Source organism: Notamacropus eugenii, chromosome 4 (assembly GCF_028372415.1).
Source record: "Notamacropus eugenii isolate mMacEug1 chromosome 4, mMacEug1.pri_v2, whole genome shotgun sequence".
NCBI lineage: Eukaryota > Metazoa > Chordata > Mammalia > Diprotodontia > Macropodidae > Notamacropus > Notamacropus eugenii.
In genome coordinates, this window is record NC_092875.1 from 120,507,528 (window position 1) to 120,529,548 (window position 22,021).

The window sequence follows — 22,021 nt, forward strand, 5'->3', positions numbered from 1 at the left end:
TTGTTGCTGTTGTTTAGTCATCTCAGTCCTATCTGACTCTCTGTGATCCACTTTGGGGTTTTCTTGGCAAAGACCCTGGAGTGGTTTGCCATTTCCTTCTCTAGCTCATTTTACAGATAAGAAAGCATAGGTAAACAGAGTTAATGACTTGCCCAGGGTCACACAGCTAAGTAAGTGTCTGAGGCTGGATTTGAACTCAGGTCTTTTCTGACTCTAGACCCAGCACTCTATCTGTTATACCACCCAGCTGTCAACTTTTAACATATATAAATACATACATACATATATGTATATATACACACATAATGTATACACACACAGAAAGGGGAAAGAGGGAGGGAGAAGAGGGGGAGAGGAAGAGAAAAGGAGAGGGAGAGAGAAGGAGAAAGAGAGGCAGGGAAGGAGAGAGGGAGAGAGAGAGAGAGAACCTTGTTAGAACACTATCTTCTAAAACATATAATTTGGTATTTAAGACAGTTCTGTCTTATATCCCAAGCAGGTTTATTTACGAGAAATATCCAAAGTATCTCATTAATATTCAGCTAAAATCAGTGGCTCAGAATAAACAAGAAGACAGTCTGATGGTAAGAATAGTATATTTAATAGAGAATTTGCTTTTATTTCATTGCTCTCCTACTAATTTAACTTAACATGAAAAAAAGGTCTTTATATATTATATATATGTATATATAATTTTTAATTCTATTTCAGTTAAGGTAATCATGGATATGCACCTATAAAAAGGATCAACAAATTTGTTTTGGACTAAGAACTAGTAACAAATAGTCTTGAAGGAGTTGGGGGACAAGGAAAGGCAGCATACTGCCAAAGAACAAACATAAATTCCCAAGCTTCGGCTCATATAGCCTAAGTCCCAGACGCCTAATAACACACACATTCAGATCGTTAATCTTACTCTTCTATTTGACTGAGGTGCCAACTGTTCTGGACTCCTTCAAATCTCTTGCATCCATACTTCAATACTCCTGTGTCTTCACCCAAATTCTTCTTTCCTTCTGCCCAGTTTGAAAAGACTCTCCTCTCACCAAAGCAAATCTATCTGTCCCTTTGATTCCATTCTCTCCACTCTATCTCTCATTCTGTCTCTCTCCTTTTCTCTCCATCCTCTCCTCCCCCTCTTCCCAATTTTCTTTTCCTTTCTCCTCCCCACCCCCAAATTTTGCTAAACTTATTGAAAGAATAGGACACCATCACTATTCTCATTATATCATTAATGTACTACAAGGTAAGTTAATCTTTTTTTAAAAAACTGATCACATCATATGGGATAATGCAAATGTACACATACATGTATTAATGTCCATGCTATATTGAGTGGGTTTTTGACTTTTTTTTTTAATCTCAACTTCCTGCAATCTGGCTTCCATTACTATTATTCTTCTAAAACTGACCTATTAAAAATAAGTTTCCCACTAATGACCTCCTAATTGAAAAAAGTATTTACTTTGAGTATTTAACCACCCTCTTCACTTGTGACATCATGGACTACCCCTTCGTTTTGATACACATTTTTACCTTGGCTTCCCAGATAATATATTTTCTTAATTTTCAGCAGTCATTCAATAAACATTTACTAAGCACCTACTATGTTCCAGTCACTTGTACTAAGCATTAATAATACAAAAAAAGGCAAAAAAACAGTTTCTTTCTCTCAAGGAGTTAAGTCTAATAAGAGAGCCAACATGTAAGATACAGACATCAGCCATGTGTCCCTAACTCTCCAGGCTCCACTCCTGACTCTAGAATTTCTCTACCATATCTTTCCCCATTAGAATATAAGCTCCTTAAGGGCAAGAACCCTCTTTCTGCTTGTATTTGTATTCTCAGTAATTAGCACAGTGCCTGGCACATAGTAAACAATAAATGATTGTTGACTTGATTGCTAGTCACATGTCTCAATCTTTTATAAACTTAACATATGTATGAGAATCCTCCTCAGAGGCTTCAAAGCTGAATTTTGTTCTACTACATCAAATGCTTTCTTCAAAAAAACATACATGTAATAGGATCTTTTAATTCTTGCAATACTGTGTCACTGTAATAAAGACATGGTTTGCTTTTCGAGGGGAGTGATGGGAGAACAAAAGCCTATCTTTTCTCATGTTTTCATGAAGAATAACATCCAAGTACAACAGCAAACATAAGAGTTGCCTTGTTTTTGTTTACTAAAAGCACAACTATCTTTTCTACTCTTCTGGAATTTTCTCTTCTCTGAGATACCTTGAAAAATCTATCTCTGAGTACATTTAGAACTCTATTTCTTCCTGAAATGTCATATACCTAGACACTCTTCTTGACTTCATTTTCTTCACAAAAATAGATTCAATAACTGCTGTTGATTTTTTCCTATTTCACATATTCCCTTGACCAGACTTTCCTCAACTACATTGTCTATTCCATATCTCACCTCCCACACCTCTTTAAAGATGCCTCTTCTACCCACCTGTCCAAATCTAAGCAGTGAAGTACTTCTTAGTTCCTCTATGCTTTCTTCTATCTGAAGCAACTTTTTTAAAAAGGGACCCAATTTTAATTCTATTCTCTCACCACATTTCTCATTTCTTAGAAACACAGAGATTTGGTTTGAGTGAGGAACATAAACTGGAGTCAGAGTCTACTCAACTGCAAGTGAATTGTTGGGGAACGAGTTATGGAAATAGCAAGAAGTTTCTTTGGGTATCTGGAGACACTACAGCTAGATTCCATTCAAAGCATTCAGATGAACTGTTCCTCTTGGAACTCAATGGGGATCTGGACAGATGGAACTCTGAACTGAGGACCAAGGATGAACAACATAAATTTATATTGCCTTCTCTTTCTCATCTTAAGTAGAAATATGATTGGGTGGAAGACAGGGAGAAGAAACCTACAAAAGGCTATTGTAGAAATTCACCCCATTTTTTTTCCTGTGGATCTGTGTCTTCTTTCACAACATGATTAATATGGTAATATGTTTTGCACAATTGAACATGTATAACCTATATCATATTCCTTACTGTCTAAGGGAGAGGGGAGGTGAGGGAGAAAGAGAAAATTTGGAATTTAACATTTTTTTAAATGAATGTTTAAAAATTGTCTTTACATGTAACTGGAGAAATAATATTATTGAAAAATGAAAAAAGAACTTTCACCTTTGTGCTCACAATATTCTGCAGAGGAAGAAATTTAGGAAACAGTTTAAACTAATTTTTAAGTACTTTGGGATACTAATAACTTGTCTTTGCATCTCTTTTGATATGAACCTAGCCCTCATTTATGACTGCTATCCTAATATTAAAAGTAATAAAATTTCCATCGACTGCCCTCAACTTCTTTCTAGAAAACTGTTAAACTTCCCAGAAACTGTATCCATGACAAGTTCACTGAGTAATGAATGTTGCTATCCAAAACTATTGTCAAGCTCCTTTATTTATATTTTTAATTATAAAAGTGAACTCCACGTATAGACACCCTCTCCAAAACAGTCATTTCTCACCAATTTTTCCATTTCTGTAAATGGCATTATTCTCTGAGTTCCTAGACTCACAAACTTGGAACTACCATTTCTGTCACTGTTTTTCCTTCATTCCCCATTATATCATACTTAATCAGTTTCCTAGTAGATTACCCTGCCTAGTCATGCTATTAACCCTTGATCTTGCTCTTTATACCCATTACCCAATTTCAGACCATCAACCTCAACAACACTTCATAACCAGATTACTTTAACAGCTTCCTGCTTGTTTTCGATTTCTGCTAGACTTCCTACTTTCAATCTTTCATCCTATAAAGTTGCCAGATTAATCTTCCTTAAAAATTACTTTGACTATTAATTTCATCTTGGGAAAGACATGACCTCTCTGTGCTTCTGTTTCCTAATTTACAAAAATAAAAGGAGGAAAAAAGATATGCATCATCTCTCAGGTTCTTTCCTATCTCCAAACTTTATGAACCCAATCACCCAGACTAGAAACCTCAGTATCATTTGATTTCTTCTTCTTCAAGCTCAGATCCAATCAGCTGCGAAGTCAGGATTATTCTCAGGCATTTTCACTGGCTCTCTTCCCCAACCCCATACCCTCATGCCTGGATGCTCTCCCTCCTCCTCTCTGCCTCACACCTTCCTCTAAATCCCAGTAAAAATCTCACCTTCTATAGGAAATCTTGTTTGATCCTCTTACTTATTTGCATGTCATCTCCCATCTTTTGCCTTTCCTTGTATCTCTAGTGCTTAGCAGAATGCTTGTCACATAGTAGTTGCTTGATAAATGTTTCCTGCCTGCCTGACAGCCTACTTCAGTCTACCCAATATCCTTTCCCAAGGTAATTTTTCTATCATGAAAAATTAATTGTATTCATGAATAGTATAAGATAAACATGAAGTGGGGAAAATGGAGTGTCCTAATACAGTGGAAGACTGAATTAAAATAGATGAAATGTCCACAAAGCAACCTAATATTTGTTGTTTGTCAAGACCTGGCCAACATGATAATGCTCTGGTCACAGTATGTCTGACATCTGGACTGTTTATATTGCTCATGTATCTTCTAAACCAGGGTATCTGCTTTTGTAGTCTTCCAAGGCATTATTTATCTCTGTCCCCAAAAAAGTAAAATCTAACTCATAAGTTCTTGTTGAAGAGAAACAAAAACACATAGTAGTAGTGCTATATTTCTCCTTCCTTTCTTGACAACTCCTTAAGAAAGCCATTTATAACCTGTTCCTCCACTTCCTTTCCTTTCACTCTCTTCTGAATTCTCTGCAGTCTAGTTCCCAACTTCATCATTCAACTGAAACTACTGTCTCCAAAGTTACCAATGATTTCTTAACTGCCAAATCTAATCCTTTTCTGTCATTATCCTTCTTGACCTCTCTACAGGCTGACACTATCAATCAGCCCCTTCTCCTTGATACTAAACTCTCTAAGTCTTTGTAACACTGTTCTTTCTTGGTTTTTTACCTGACTGTTCCTTCTTAATCCCAGTACCCACTAGTTAGTACCTGCTAATGGTAGTCATCTCCAAGGTTCTGTTCTGAGCTCTCTTCTCTATTCCCTCAACACTATTTTGCTAAGTGATCTCATCAGCTCTTAATCTTAATCAATATCTTAATCATGAGATTAAGCAATCATCTCTATGAAGATAATTCTCAAATCAGATGTCTCATAAACATCTTAAACATGCCATGTTCAAAACTGAACTCATTATCTTTCCCCCACAACCACTCCTTCTTCCTAATTTTCCCATTACTATTAAGAGTATTACCATCCTAGTCATCTAGGTTCAAAAACTAGGTGTCATCCTCCACTCCTCATTCATACTACCAATACCCAGTCTGTGGCCAAGTCCTATCATTTCCACTTACAGAATCTCTCTCATATACATGGGCTCTCATCACCTTGTGCCTAGGTTATTTCCTGTGGGTTGATTTCCTTGCCTCAAGTCTTTCTCCACTACAATCTATCCTCCACTCACCTATCAAAGTGATGTTAAAGTATAAGTCTGAACATGTTGCTCCCTATTCAATAAACTCCAATGGCTCCCTATCACCTCCAGAATCAAATATAAAATCCTCTGGCTTTTAAAGCCCTTCATACCTTTCAAGTCTTTTAACCCTCCTGCACACTATTCAATTCAGTGACACTGCTTCCTTGACATTTTTTAGAATATAACACTATTGCCCAAATCCATATTTTTCACTGGTTGTTCCTCATGTCTGAAACTCCCACTTCATCTGCATCTCCTGTCTTCCTTCAAGTCTCAGGTAAAGTCCTATCTTCTATAAGCAGCCTTTCTCAGTTCTCCTTAATTTTAGTGCCTTCCTTCTGAGACTATCTTCAATTTATCCTGTACGTAGCTTGACTGTACATAATTGTTTCTATGTTGTCTACTCCATTAGCTTGTGCACTCCTTGAGAGCAAGGACTATATCTTGCCTTTCTTTTGTATTCCCCAGTGCTTAGCACAATGCTTGTTCACTTAGTCAATGCTTGTTGACTTGACCTGATTAGTAAAAAATATGATACAAACTTAAAAGTTTTAGTTTGAGACAATCATACTTTACTTTTTATGGGAGCTATTTCTTTGAGGAATACAAAGAAGGGTGAGATTTAATTCCCTGGCTACATGGAGTTTACAATCTAGTTAAGAGGATGAGACATATGCACAAATAATTGTAATATTAATGGCATGGTATGCCAAATGCTGGGATACTTTCAGGATTCAGGTAGAGTCAAATACATGTTTTTTAAAATGAACCAAAAACTGTTACTAAGTGTACTTTTATTATATTTTAAATCCAAAAGTTTAGTTTTCATGAAAACAAATAACTAATAACATTGCCTAGCTAATGCTAATCAATAAATATTTGGGGCACACATAAGTTTTTGTTAAGCCTGCAGTACGCTTTCTAATTGCTGTGCTGTGTAAGGTATCACCAGCACACTGCAGGATGAATCCACATGCTCAGAGTAGAACATATATATTTGAACATTTATTTGAGTAGATATTATTTCTTGCGCTTAATTAATCCATGTGCCTTTTCAAATGCCAAGGAACCTGGTCTTATCTGTTACTGCTAAATTCAATCTTCATAAGGAAGGAGAGAAGACGGGACTAACACTTCAAGTCACATCTGATTTTGCTGACATTCATGTAATTACATGAATTTTAGAAAAGGGATACTAGGGCAACCAAACTCTTTATCCCCATATTCAAAGTAATAGTTTCTTTTACAAGTAAACTAGCAGGCAAAGTCTTTCCAAGATATACATGCGTATACTATATTCTACCTCTCTCCATTAATTATGTTGTTTATAAAAAAAAATCATTGATCAGCAAAACTTGGTATAAGGAACAACCACAGTATTCATCATATGGAACCAAAGATAAAGGCAGATATTGTAGAGATTTAAGAAAAATCAATCTACGAGTCCGTGCTAAGACTTTAAAAAGGATTGCCTCTAATCCCAGAGACAAGATGGATGAGTCTGTACTTTTTTAAAGGAGATAAACATACAAAGGTACTGCTACTAAAATCTTACTGTCTTCCAAGAACTAATTCTTGTTCTCTCATAAAGCTGAATATCTACAAAAACAATTCCATAATTTACTCCTATATATGCTTATGTGCATACAGACCAAGCTCAAGCTAAAATTAGCAAGGCTTTCTATTCACCTTTCCAAGTATCCCATTCTTGGAAACTGAAGTAAAAAATACAAACTACAGCAATGAACAAAAGGATTGGGAAAGAGAGAACACTAATACACTGTGGTTAGAGCTGTGAATTGGTCCAACCAATTTAGAATTATGCTTAGAATATGATGAATATGTCCATACCATTTAACCCAGTGATCCCACTGATAGGCATACACCCTAAGACAGAAGGCCAGTGATTTTAAAAAAAGTTCCACATACACCAAAATATCTGTAGAAACACTTTTATAACAGCAAAGAATCAGAGAGTAAATGGCCCATAAAGTGGGTAATAGCTAAATAATTACAGCACACAAATTTAATAGAACATTACTGCACTGTAAGAAATGACAATTACCAAGACACAAGGACTTAAAATGATGTATGTGAAAAGTAGAAAGAACAAAAACAACAAAATAATCACAACTGAAAGCTATGAAATAATAATGGCCAAGCTTGACCTCCCTCCCTTCCTTACATATATTGAAGCTAAAGTTCATAAATGCCAAAATTTTTCTTAGTAGCAAAGAACAAGACAGTAGATGGCTGTAAAGAGGGGGATAATATGGAACACAGCATAAGTTACACTTGGTTTATGTATTCTTTAGCTTTGGCACAACTGTCTTCTTATTTTTCCATCCTTTGTCATAAAATAGGGGTCCCCTGGAACTAGGAGATGGGATATATTAATAAATTTAAGTACCATAACAACAAAAGATAGCAACAAAAATTCTAAGAGAAATATAAAGCATATGTTTCATAATAAAAATGAGATAATTATTGCTTATATTACAAATAATGTTTAATAAAATGCCTAAGTGTACATACTATTGTGCTGGCCCTTAAACGACTGAAGGACCCTTATCAGCAAATAAATACAGAAAGTTCAAAATTATATTAGCAATTAAGTCAAATGTGTGGGGAAGGGTAGTAATAGTGATTAAAAAAAAGAAATGAGTATCAATGAAGCATTTTTAAAATAGAAGGAAATTCAGAAAGGGACATAAACAAGCAGGGTAAGGGTATACTACATCATATAAAAATATATGTATATATGCATGTATGTATATTTTAAAGTTGTAAGTAACAGATTAACAGTTTCACATAAAATCTTTCTCTGGACTTCTTTTCATACAGCAATGTTCATACTTACCAAAGATTTTCTAGGAAGACTCCCTCCCAACCCTATGTAAGAAGCTATAATGATACTGGGGTTGGAGTAGGAGTTACAGAGGCAGAGTAGAGAATTAAGCAATGCTGGTTGGCAGCAATAAGGAACTAAAGACAAAATACTTAAAGGAAATGGGCTAACAGTTACAAATGATTCAGGGTGCTTCAGATTGTGGTGGTTAGGCTAAGACAGCCTTAGAACTAAACTTAGAATCATAACTTTAGAGCTGAAAGGGATCTCAGAGGACATCTACTCTAAACATCTCATGTTACTGACAAGGAAACTTGAGGCCCAAAGAGGTTAAGTGACTTGCTGGAGGACACATAAGTGGCAGGTAGTCAGAGGTGAGATCTAAATCACTGAAACAAAAACTAGTCTTCTTTCCATCATAACATGCTGCCTCTACTTAAAAACTAAGATCAAAAATGTAACTGCTGAACTTTGTTTCTCTGATGCAGACCTCATGTTTAAAACCTTAGAAACAGACTAAAGTTCATCTATCTACAAATACAGTGTTTTATCCTGAATTTTCCAATATCATGATGTGTTCTAGACAAAATTTAAAAAGAAATAACTGAAATAAGAATTCTGTAATGATTTCTTCTCCTTCAACTACAGAGTTGTTAAAAGTCTTACAAAATGGACCAAACTACATTAAAATTAGCTTTTAAATTTCAATAAGGTTCTCTCATAACTAGAAAACTAGAGCTTTCTTTACATAATTAAACTCTTCAAAGTATCACAGTAATGTGGTAACATATGAAAAATCATTATTAGTCCCTTCCCTAGAAGCAGTGCCCATGCCCAATAAATTAAATTACCGACAGCTCTATTGTATTGGTAAAATATTAAAAGATGTTACCAAAAAGTTCCATGATTTCAAGTAATAAATTTGTGCATGGAGGATTTTACACCATTTTCTGTCAGTGCCTAAATTTAGATCCAGCTTAAATCTCATCAATTGCTTTAAAGCGTCTCTTACAAAAAGCCTATGCAATTTCACTTTTTTTTCCAATCTAAATTAAGCACTCACTTTTGCCACCATTATTCGTGTTCAGAGTAACACACAGTCAACATTCATCTTCCCTCCATCACAGGGAAGAGAAAAAGGAAGAAAATAACTGGTGATTCTCTCAGCACTTGGCATGGAGGAAACAGGACTAGCCATGGAGTCAAGTCGACGTGTGACACTATCAGTGAGTCCTTGGCCAAGGTACTTAACCTCTCTTGGCCTCAGTTTCCCGTAAAAACAAAGCTATGGGCTAGAAGTCCTATAGATCTATGATATATAAGCATGTATGCGTGTATATGTAAACGCACACGTCTCCCCAAATAGATGGTCCTATGTCCTATACCGTATTTAGTAACAAACAGTTAAAAGGAATTTCAGCCCGAGGGGTAAATAGGTTCTGCTCCAGGCAGCCAATTTCCATGGGCCTTTTCGGTGTCCCCCATCACTTTTATTCCAGGCTACACCCATGGGACCTATCCCCTTTCCAGGTCCTGCGGGGCAAGCACGATCCCTTCCGAGGAAACCCCAAGGTGGACGTGCCAGGAAGGTTACTATTCCCTGGGATGAAGGTTTCCTCACCTGACACACCTGCGGCCCTTTCCTGCACAACCCCTCCCCTTGACCCCAAGGTTCTCCCTCGGACCCCCCCCCCACTCACCTCTTACGTACTTTCTTTGTACACTGGGCTGTCTGCGTGTTTTCTCCCCCGTTAAGAAACTGCGAACTCCTAGGGAGGAGCGGCTCTTCTGGCCCACCTCAGACAGTCCCTGACACGTGGGAAGTGCTACAGAAAAGCTTGGTGCGTTGCACACGCAAGCCACCGCAGGTTTATTAATTGCAATTTAGAATATTTAAACAGCATCGCCCCGCCGGCCTCAGACGGCTAGGGCCGGGCACCGGGGCGAACACAACGAGGTGGGGCCGCCGGGGCGCCGGCGGGAGGAGGGGGAGAGGCACCGTCACGAGGGGTAGGGGGTGGACCGCACGGAGGAGCCCCAAGGGCCGCGAACCCGGCCCCAAGGTGCTCCCCTCCTGCCTCCGTGTCCGGCGCGCTCGCCGGCCCCCCCACCCGGGCCCGGCGGGTTCCGGCCGCGTTACCTGTCGGACGTTGGCCGGCAGCTTGCCCCAAGGATAGTTGTGGCGGATGTGGAACTCCACGTCGATGTTCATGGTGCCGGGAGCACACGGGCGGCGGCGCCTCCCTCCTCCTCACGGACTGGCCGGGGCTGCCACAGGGAGGGTCCGCGGCTCACAGCGCCGCAGGGCAGGGCCGCTCCATACCTCGGGCTCCCGGGGTCCGGGGGACCCAGCCCTCGACCACCCCGCCGGGCACCGGAACGGTGAAGGGGGCGGAGGAGCGCGTACGTCGCGACGGCTCCAAGTTTCTTCCTAGTTTCGATCTGCAGGAAGCGGCCTCCGATCTACGTCACTTCCGCCTGCGGCGGCGAGGGGGAGGGGGAAGAAAGGGGCGGGGTGGGAGAGTTGCGGAGGGCCGGCGTTCTCTTCCCCCACGCCTCGTTGTCCACCCTCGGTTGCCCCCTGCTTCCTCCTTAGCTGGGGGCGGGGACGCGGGCTCTACTGCTTAGAGTCGCCGCGGGAGCGTGGCCTCACCGGCCTGAGGGGAAGCGGGGCCTGTTGGCCTGAGGGGAGGCGGGGCCTGTTGGCCTGTGGGGAGGCGGGGCCTGTTGGCCTGAAGGGAGGCGGGGCCTGTTGGCCTGAGGGGAGGCGGGGCCTGTTGGCCTATGGGGAGGCGGGGCCTGTTGGCCTGAAGGGAGGCGGGGCCTGTTGGCCTATGGGGAGGCGGGGCCTGTGGCCTGTGGGGAGGCGGGGCCTGTTGGCCAGAGGGGAGGCGGGGCCTGTTGGCCTGAAGGGAGGCGGGGCTCATTGGCCCCTAAACCTCTCGTAGCATCGGTGGGTGGATGGCTCTGGCGCTTGGGTGACTCTGGGCTTGGAGGGCAGTCAGGAAGACCAGAGACACTCCAGAGCTGTGTGACCCTGTGACCTCAGCCTCAGTTTCTTCGTCCGATGACGATAAGAATACCACCAACCCTTACACCGTGACCTTGGAGCGCTGGCTTATTAAACATTTATTAAGCACCTACTGTGTGCCAGGCACTGTGTGAAGTGCTAGGGTACAAAAAGAGGCAAAAAACAGTCCCTGCCAATATACAAACAGCTATGTACAAAGCAAGCTATGTACAGGATAGACTGGAAATAATTAGCAGAGGGAAGACACTGGAGTGAAGAGGGCTTGGGGAGGAGGCTCATGCAGGAGGTGGGATTTTTGTTGGGACTTAAAGGAAGCCCTGTGATCCTGGACAAGTGACTTTTAACCTCCTGCAAACTAGGGATAATGAAGACACCTACCTCTCACAGTGATGGTTGTTGTGAGGATCAAATGAGATGAGATATGCAAGCCTTAAAACTATCACTTATTAAGTGCCTGCTGTGTGCTATTAGACTCTGGGGACTCAAAGGAGAAAAACAAAAAAAACCAAAAAGACAAGACTGTGGATATGAACAGTATGTGGGTGAAGTGCTAGATTTGGAGGCAGAAGACCTAAGATTGTAATTTAACATGGAGCTCAGTTTCCCCTTCTACCAAATGAGAGGGATAGGTTAGATGACCTCCAAAGACGTCAAGTTCTAAATCTAGGGTCCTGTGATCTTCATGCTTTTTAACATTGTTATACAAGGCATAGATGATTTGCTCATCACATTGGCAGGGAACATAAAGTTGTTGTTGTTTAGTCACACCCAAGTCTTCTTGATCCCATTTGGGGTTTTCTTGGCAAAGACACTGAAATGATTTGTCACTTCCTTCTCCTTGTTTTACAAATGAGGAAACTGTAGGAAACATGGTTAAGTGACTTTTCACTCAGCTAGTAAATGTCTGAAGCCAGATTTGAACTCAGGAAGATGAGTCTTCCCAACTCCAGGCCTGGCACTCTATGCACTTTAACCACCTAGCTGTCCCATAAACCTTAGAGATATAACTAACAAATCCAATGGGCAACATCCTCCCACTCCTCCAAAAAAGACTTCACAAGTTCAAAATGGGAGCAGTATGGATGATAATTATACCTAGCTTTCATATGACTCTTTAAAGCTTGCAAGGCATTTCACATATATTATCAAATTTGATCACGACAACAACCTTGTGAGATTCGCCCTATTATCTCCATTTGACAGATGAGAGAACTAACGTTAAATGGTCACACAGCTAGTAAGTGACTGAGGCAGGATATGAATTCAGGACTTCTTAATTACAAGTCCAAACCTCTATCTACTCCCCCACCTATCCACCTTAAATGAGTCAGCAATTCCTCTGAAAAAGGTCTGGAGGTTTTACTGGGCTGTACACTCAATATGAATTAAGGGGTTATATAGTAACCAAGAAAGTTAACACAATGTATCTTCACCTTTCAAAAGGGATCCCAAACTAAAAACACCAAACTAAAAACAATTTGTTGCCAAATTCCAGAACTGTCAAGTGAAGGAGAAAATACTGCAGGCAGCCAGAAAGAAACCATTCAAATACTGAGGAGCTACCGTCAGGATCACTCAGGACCTTGCAGCTTCTACATTAAAAGTTTGGAGGAATTGGAATATGATATTCTGTAAGGCAAAGGAGCTGGGACTACAACCAAGGATCAATTACCTAGCAAAGTTCAGCATAATATTTCAGGCAAGGAGATGGACATTCAACGAAATAAGGGATTTCCAGACCTTCCTGATGAAAAGTCCAGAACTCAATAGAAAATTCCATCTTCAAATGCAGTTCTCAGGAGAGGTATAAAAAGGTAAAGAAGGGAAAAGAAAAACTTGTTACTCAATTTGGGCAAACTGTTTACCTCCCTATAAGGGAAGATTATACTTGTTAATCTTGAGAGTTGTACATCTATTATGAAATATAAAAGGGATATACATAGAGGGAACGGGTATAAAGTAAATAGTGTGATGATAAAAATATGATTTAGGCATGCAAAAGGATTGTTACAGGAGATGTGAGAAGGAGGAAGCAGAAAATGGTAAACTACAAACAGGAAGAAGTACAAAATTATGGTACAGGGAAAGAGAGGAGGGAGATGAGCATTGTTTGAGAAGTACTCTCATCTGATTTGGTTCAAGGAGGGAACAATAAACTTAATTAAGTACAGAAATCTAACTAGCTCTATAGGCAGTAGTAGGGGAAGGGGGAAGAAAGGGGAGGAGAAGTCAAAAGGAAGGGAAGAAATAGTAAGAGTAAAGGGGAGTAAAATGGAGGGGAACTGAAAGAAGGAAGGGAATACTGCGGGAGGTGGTGATCAAAAGTGAAAACTCTATTGAGGAGGGGAAGGGAGATAGGAGAACTAAAAACACAAACGGTGGGAAAGAGGATGGAGGGAAAGACACAGATTGTAATCATAACTGTGAATGTGAATGGAATGAACTCTCCCATAAAATGGAGATGGATAGCAGAATGGATTAAAAGCCACAATCCAACAATATGTTGTTTCCAAGAAACACATTTGAAATGGGGGGATACACACAGGGTGAAGGTAAAAGGTTGGAGCAGAATATAGTGTGCTTCAGCTGATGTAAGAAAAACAGGGGTAGCAATCTTAACCTCAGACAAAGCAAAAGCAGAAATAGATCTAATCAAAAGGTATAAGGAAGGAAACTATATCCTGCTAAAAGGCACAATAAACAATGAAGCAGTACCATTACTAAACATGTATACTCCAAGTGGTATAGCATCCAGATTCTTAGAGGAGAGGTTGGGGGATTTGAAGGAAGAACTAGACAACAAAATTACACTAGTGGGGGACCTCAACCTCCCCCTCTCTGAACTTGATAAATCTAACCTCAAAATAAACAAGAAAGAGGTTAAGGAGGCAAATAAAACTCTGGGTAAGGTAGATATGATAGATCTCTGGAGAAAATTGAATGGGAATAGAAAGAAATATACCTTTTTCTCAGCAGTACATGGCACATATACAAAAATTGACCATGTATTAGGACATAAAAACGTCACAATCCAGTGCAGAAAGGCAGAGGTAGTCAATGCATCCTTCTCAGATCATAATACAATAAAAATTACATATAATAAAAGGCCATGGAAAGATAAACCAAAAATTAATTGGAAATTAAATAATCTAATCCTAAAGAAGGAGTGGGTTAAAAAACAAATCATAGAAACAATCAACAACTTCATTCAAGAGAATGACAATAATGAGACAACCTACCAAATCTTATGGGATACTGCAAAAGAAGTTCTTAAGGGGAAGTTTTATGTTTTTGAATGCCTACATGAATAAAATAGAGAAAGAGGAGATTGGTGACTTGGGCATACAGCTGAAAAAGCTAGAAAAAGAATAAATTGAAAATCCCCAAGTAAATACCAAATTAGAAATACTGAAAACCAAAGGAGAGATTAATAAAATTGAAATTAAGAAAACTATTGAACTAATAGTTGATTTTATGAAAAAACTAATAAAATTGATAAACCTTTGGTCAATTTGATTTAAAAAAAGAAAGAAGAAAACCAAATTACCACTATCAAAAATGAAAGGGGTGAATTCACCTCCAATGAGGAGGAAATTAAAACAATAATTAGAAATTACTTTGACCAACTTTATGCCCATAAATTCAACAATCTAAATGAGATGGATGAGTATTTTCAAAAAATACAAATTGCCCAGATTAACAGAAGAGGAAGCTGAATACTTAAACAACCCCATCTCAGAAAAGAAATTGAACAAGCCATCAATGAACTCCCTAGGAAAAAATCTCCAGGGCCGGATGATTTACAAGCAAATTCTATAATTTAAAGAACTATATAGACTATTTTTGAAAATTGGGGAAGAAGGAGTCCTCCCAAATTCTTTTTATGATACAAATATGGTTTTGATACCTTAACCAGAAAGAGAAAAAACAGAGAAAGAAAATTATAGACCAATTTCTCTGATGAATATAGGAGCAAAAATTTTAAATAACATTTTAGCAAAAAGAATACAGCAACTTATCATGAGAATAATACATTATGATCAGGTAGGATTCATATCAGGAATGCAGGGTTAGTTCAATATTAGGAAAACTATTAGCATTATCGATCATATCAACAACAAAACTAACAGAAACCACATGATTATCTCAATAGAGGCAGAAAAAGCTTTTGACAAAATACAACACCCATTCCTGTTAAAAACACTGGAGAACATTGGAATAAAGGTAACTTTCCATAAAATAATGAGTATCTACCTAAAACCTTCAGCAAGCATTATATGCAATGGAGATAAGCTAGATGCATTTCCATTAAGATCAGAGGTGAAACAAGGATGTCCATTATCACCACTATTATTCAATATGGTACTATATATGTTAGCTATAGCAATTACACAAGGTAAAGAAATTGAAGGAATTAGACTAGGCAAAGAAGAAACTAAGTTATCACTCTTTGCAGATGATATGATGATATACTTAGAGAATCCCAAAGATTCAAGTAAAAAACTACTTGAAATAATAAACAACTTTGGCAAAGTTGAAGGTTACAAAATAAACCTGCACAAATCTTCTGCATTTCTATATATTAGTAACAAAGTCCAACAGCAAGAGATAGAAAGAGAAACCCCATTTAAAGCTAGGGTAGACACTGTAAAATATTTGGGAGTTTACCTGCCAAAACAAACCCAGGGACTATATGAACACAGTTACAAGACACTTTTCACACAAATAAAGTCAGATCTAAGTAAGTAGAAAAACATCAGTTGCTCGTGGGTAGGCTGAGCCAATATAATAAAAATGACAATTCTACCTAAATTAATTTACTTATTTAGTGCCATACCAATTAAACTATCAGATAATTATTTTCTAGAACTGGATAAATTAACATCAAAATTCATCTGGAAGAACAAAAGATCCAGAATATCAATGGGACTAATGAAAAGAAATGCTAGGGAAGGTGGCTTAGCACTACCAGATCTCAAATTGTATTATAAAGCAGCAGTTATCAAAACCACTTGGTACTGCCTAAGAAACAGAAGGGTAGACAAGTGGAATATGCTAGGTACTCAAGACACAGTAGGCAATGAATACAGCAATCTCCTGTCTGATAAATCCAGGGACCCCAGCTTCTGGGATAAGAACTCACTGTTCAGCAAAAATTGTTGGGAAAACTGGATAACAGTGTGGCGGAAACTAGGCATAGACCAATGCCTGACACTGTACACAAGAATAAAGTTCAAATGGGTACACAATCCAGGTATAAAGATTGATACTATGGACAAATTGGAGGAGGAAGGAATAGTGTATTTATCAGATTTATGGAGGAGGGAAGAGTTTTTGACTGAGGAAGAGATAGAAAGCATTATGAAGTGCAAGAAGGATAATTTTGATTACATTAAACTGAAAAGTTTTTGTACAACCAAACCCAATGCAACCAAGATTTGGAGGGATGCAGAAAACTGGGAAAGAATTTTTGCAGCTCATGTCTGTGATAAAGGCCGCATTTCTAGAATATATAGAGAACTGAGTCAAATGTATAAAAATACAAGTCATTCCCCAATTGATCAATGGTCAAAGAATATGAACAGGCAGTTTTCAAAGGAAGAAATTAAAGATATCTATAGTCATATGCAACAATGCTCTAAATCACTACTGATTAGAGAAATGCAAATCAAAACAACTCTGAGGTATCAGATTAGCAAACATGACAGAACAGGAAGATGATAAATATTAGAGAGGATGTGGGAAAGTTGGAACACTAATTCATTGTTGGTGGAGCTGTGAGCTGATCCAACCATTCTGGAGAACAATTTGGAACTATGCTCAAAGGGCTACAAAAATATGCTTACTCTCTGACCCAGCAATATTGCTTCTAGGGCTGTATCCCCAAGAGATCATAAAAATGGGAAGGGTCCCACATGTACAAAAATATTTATAGCAGCACTTTTTGTGGTGGCCAAAAACTGGAAATTGAAGGAATGCCCATCAATTGGGGAATGGCTGAATAAATTGTGGTATATGAATGTAATGGAATATTATTACCCTATAAGAAATGATGAACAGGAAGACTTCAGAGAGGTCTGGAAAGACTTATATGATCTGATACTGAACAAAAGGAGCAGAATGAGGAGAACTTTGTGCACAGCCACGACCACAGTGTGCGAGAGTTTTTTCTGGTAGACTTCGAACCTCATTGCAATGCAAGGACTTAAAAAAAGTCCCAGTGAACTTTTAAGGCAAAATGCCTTCCACATCCAGAGAAAGAACTACAGAATTCAATCGCAGAATGTAGCAGATCTTTGTGCGTGTGTGTGCGTGTATTACATTCATTATAATTCTTCTGCACAGCATGACTGTAGTGAAAATGTATTTAATAGAAATATATGTGTTGAACCTATATAAAATTGTATGCCATCTCGGGGAGGGATGGAAAAAAATCTAAGTTACATGGTAGTGATTGTAGAATACTGAAAATAAAATTAATTAAAATAAAATAAAATAAAACAAAAAATATATATTGCATCTTAAGCTTTATTTAGAGAGATGAAGTGTTCAGCTGTATTCAGTTCTAGGTGTTTTTATGAAGGACACTGGGAAGTTGGATGATGTCCAGAAGACTTCTACCAACATGGTGAAGGACTTCAACCTTATATCATTTGAAGATCATTTAAAGAATTGGGGATATTTGGCCTGGAGAAGACAATGCAGGACACAGTAGCTACCTTCTGATGTTTGGAGGGCTGTTCCTTGGAAAATGAAATAGACTTGTTCTGCTTGACTATAGAATACAGAATTAGATACAATGCTTTGAAGTTGTAAAGAAGCAAATTTAGGCTTAATGTAAGGATTAAAGCAGCTCAAAAGTGGAAATGAGTTACCTCATGAGTTAGTGAGTTTCCTTTTACTTAAAGTCTTCAAACAGTGGTTAAATAACAACTTGCCAGGAAACTCTTGGTCTGGTGCACATACTAGATAGCCTCAGAGGTCCCATTCAGCTCTGAGATTCTGAGATAGTGTAAAGAATTGGGAAGTCTTTATGGAGTAAAGGGATTATGTTAGATTCTGTGTAGCTCCAGCAGACAGATAGGAGCAATCAGTGGAAATCACAGAAAGACAGATTTCTGCTTAATGCTTACAATTTGAGCTGTCTAGCAGTGAGCCAGGCTGATTGATAAGAGGTAAGTTCCCTTGGGGCAGCTAGGTGGTGCAGTGAATACAGCACCAGCCCTGGAATCAGGAGGGCTGAATTCAAATCCAGCATCAACTAACTGTGTGACCTTGGGCAAGTCACTTAACCCCAATTGCCTTGCCTCCTCCCTTCAAAATAAAAAAAGAAGTAAGTTCCCATTACTAGGAAAGTCAAGCTGTTGTTTTTATTCCTTTTTGAAAAGGGCCAATGCATTCCCCAATTGATAAATGGTCAAAGGATATGAACAGGCAATTTTCAGAGGAAGAAATTAAAGATATCTATAATCATATGAAAAAATGCTCTAAATCACTTTGGATTAGAGAGATGCAAATCAAAACAACTCTGAGGTACCACATCATACCTATTAGATTGGCAAACATGACAGAACAGGAAAATGATAAATGTTGGAGAGGATGTAGGAGAGTTGGCACACTAATTCATTGTTGATGGAGCTGTGAGCTCATCCAACCATTCTGGAGAACGGTTTGCAACTATGCCCAAAGGGCTCCAAAAATGTGCATACCCTTTGACCCAGCAATATCACTTCTAGGACTGTATCCCCAAGAGATCATAAAAATGGGAAAGGGTGCCACATATACAGAAATATTTATAGCAGTGCTCTTTGTAGTGGCCAAAAACTGGATATCAAGGGGATGCCCATCAATTGGGGAATGGCTGAATAAATTATGGTATACTACTGCGCCATAAGAAATGATGAGCAAGAAGACTTCAGAGAGGCCTGGAAAGACTTATATGATCTGGTGCTGAGTGAAAGGAGCAGAACCAGGAGAACTTTGTGCACAGCAACGACCACAGTGTGCGAGAGTTTTTTCTGGTAGACTTGGATCTTCATAGCAATGCAAGGATATAAAAAAAAAAATTCCCAATGGTCTTCAAAGGCAAAAAGCCTTCCACATTCAGAGAAAGAACTGTGGAATTCAGTCACAGAATGTAGCAGATCAGTTTGTGTGTGTGTGTGTGTGTGTGTGTGTGTGTGTGTGTGTATTATGTTTTGGTTTGTTATATGATTTCTCCTATTTATTTTAGTTCTTCTACATAGCATGACTATAGTGAAAATGTATTCAATAGGAACATATGTGTAGATCCTATATAGAATTTATGTCGTCTTGGGGAGGGAGGGGGGTGGTGGGTGATAAGTAGGGAGAAAAAAAATCTAAGTTTTATGGTAATGATTGTAGAACATTAAAAATAAATAAAATGAATATATTAAAAACAAAAAAAAGAAAAGGACCAATGACATCATGCGATGTCTTGACTTACTCATGATTTGGATTTAAGTGAGGCAGGGTTGCACAAATTTGTCAGACTCACTCTCTCTTCCAGAATCATCGAAATTCAATGTCAAAACAAAAATCAAGGTGACTGCTGATGACCCAGGTTGCAGTGGGTTGACCTTGGCATCTTCAATGTCTGACTAAACTCTAAGAGCTTCAGTGTCTGTTTCAGCCACCTACATGGCCATTGGAACAAATGGTTCTCGTTCTCCCATTCTATCAGGGGTGTCTTCACATGCTTGTGGTAGATATCCCCGGGTTTGAGACCTGTCACTTACCCTCAACCTGGGTTAGCCTTTGTGCCAAGATGGTTTTAGAAAGGTGGGGCTACCGCACATGCTACAACTTCTTAACGAGAATTAAGTGACAGGTGAACACCAAAGCTGGATGAGCAGCCCTGAAAAGTGCTCAGCAAGCCTTCACACCATAGTACTAATCCTCCCTGAACACCTTATACACCCCAAGTGTCCAAGCAGAGATTAGATGACTACCTCATCAGGAATGCTGCATTGAGGATGTTATAGAAGACCTCCCGCAAGGGATAGGAGCTTGCCACAATCAATGTTTCCCATTCTCTGATTACTAGACCAGAATCTAGTTTAGCTACAATTAACTACAATTTAGCTACAATTAATTTTTTGCCACTCAGAAAATCTTTTGTTCCCAAAGGTCTCCTTTGATTCCCTATCGTGTAGGGGAATGGTTCAGGGAAAAGGGGTAAAATCCTTTCATCAAGAAAAAGAAAAGAATGGCCTTCTACAACCAATAAGGGAAAATGCTTTCAAAAACCATGGTCATTCATTCAAAAAACTTCTCTCCTTCTTGGGGGAAAAGGGAAAAGGGAAAGGAGTCCCATGGAGCACCCCCTTATGCCTCAATCAGTGAATCCAACCACATAACTTTAAGTTTATCTAACTGGGATCTGAAATCAAAAAGCTGGTGGTAATAATAATAGCAGATGAGACTAATATCTAACATCTATAATGCTTTAAAGTTTTCAAACTTCCAAATCAGATATTTTCTCAGTTCTCAACCTCTACCTCTCTGCAGCATTTGACATTGTTGACTATCTTCTCCCCTGAATGTGATCATTATAAGAGTTAACATTTATACATATAATACTTTAAAATGTGAAAAATGCTTTACATGTTGTCCCATTTGATCATCACAAGAACCCTGGGAAGCAGATACTATTGTTATTTCCATGTTACAGGTAAGGAACCTGTAATCAAAGGGGTTCACTTGGAATTAAACAACTAGTAAGTGTCAGAGGCAGGATTTGAACTCAGATTTGCTTGATTCTGAGTTAGGCTCTCTTTCCATTGTCATCATCACCACTTAGTTGACAAGGATATTTTCTCTTCTCTGAGTTTTCCTAACACTATTCTCTTGAATCTCTACCCTTTCTAATTCTATTGTTATCATCAATATCTCACTCCCTAGCTAGGGTTCCAGAAGGTTCTGTCCTGGGTCTTCTTATTTTTCATTTCTTTCTACATTTAAGAGGTAACCTCCTAAATGTAGTTTTAATTATTATCTCCATGCAAGTGGCAACCAGATCTGGATATCCAGTTTTAGTTTCTTTCTTGGATTCCAGTCCTGCCTCACTATTTGCCTATTAGACATTTCAAACCAGATATCCCACAGACATCTTAGGCTTACGATGTCCAAAACAGAACTCATTATCTTTTGCTTTAACTACACCCCTCTTCCAAACTTCTCTTTTTCTATAAAGGGTATAATCATCCTTCCAGTCAACCATGCTTGCAACATCAATGTTATTCTTAACTCCTCCTCTCACTCACCCCAAATTATCTATCAGTTGACAAATCTTGGCATTTCTACCTCCATGATATCTCTCAAACCCATGCCTTTGTCTCTACTCACACATAACCTTGGTTCAGGTTCTGATCACCTTTCACCTATTGTGATAGATTTCTTATTGATTCCTGGCCCCAAATCTCCCTCCATTCCAACCCGTTCTCCAAACAGTTGCCAAAGTGATTTTCTTAAGTCATGTCTAACCATATTATTCCTGTTCTCAGTAAACTCCAATTGTTCTCTATTACTTATATGATCAAATATAAATTCCTGTTTGGCATTTAAATCCCTTTAAAACATGGGCCCTTTCCTATCTTCCTAGTCTTATTATATATTATTCTCTTTCATACTCCT

The 22,021-nt window shown here is 38.8% G+C and overlaps 1 protein-coding gene across 3 annotated transcripts in view; it reads right to left on the reverse strand.

The window, feature by feature from the left end:
• FAM91A1 (family with sequence similarity 91 member A1) overlaps positions 1-10,794 on the reverse strand; it is a 57,070-nt gene extending 46,276 nt beyond the window's left edge. For all 3 annotated transcript variants that reach the window (XM_072603143.1, XM_072603144.1, XM_072603145.1), the window contains exon 1: positions 10,475-10,794. In XM_072603143.1, coding sequence (XP_072459244.1) covers positions 10,475-10,546 — 72 coding nt within the window. In that variant the 5' untranslated portion in view covers positions 10,547-10,794. The remainder of the gene's footprint in view (positions 1-10,474) is intronic.
• Positions 10,795-22,021: the final 11,227 nt, after the last annotated feature.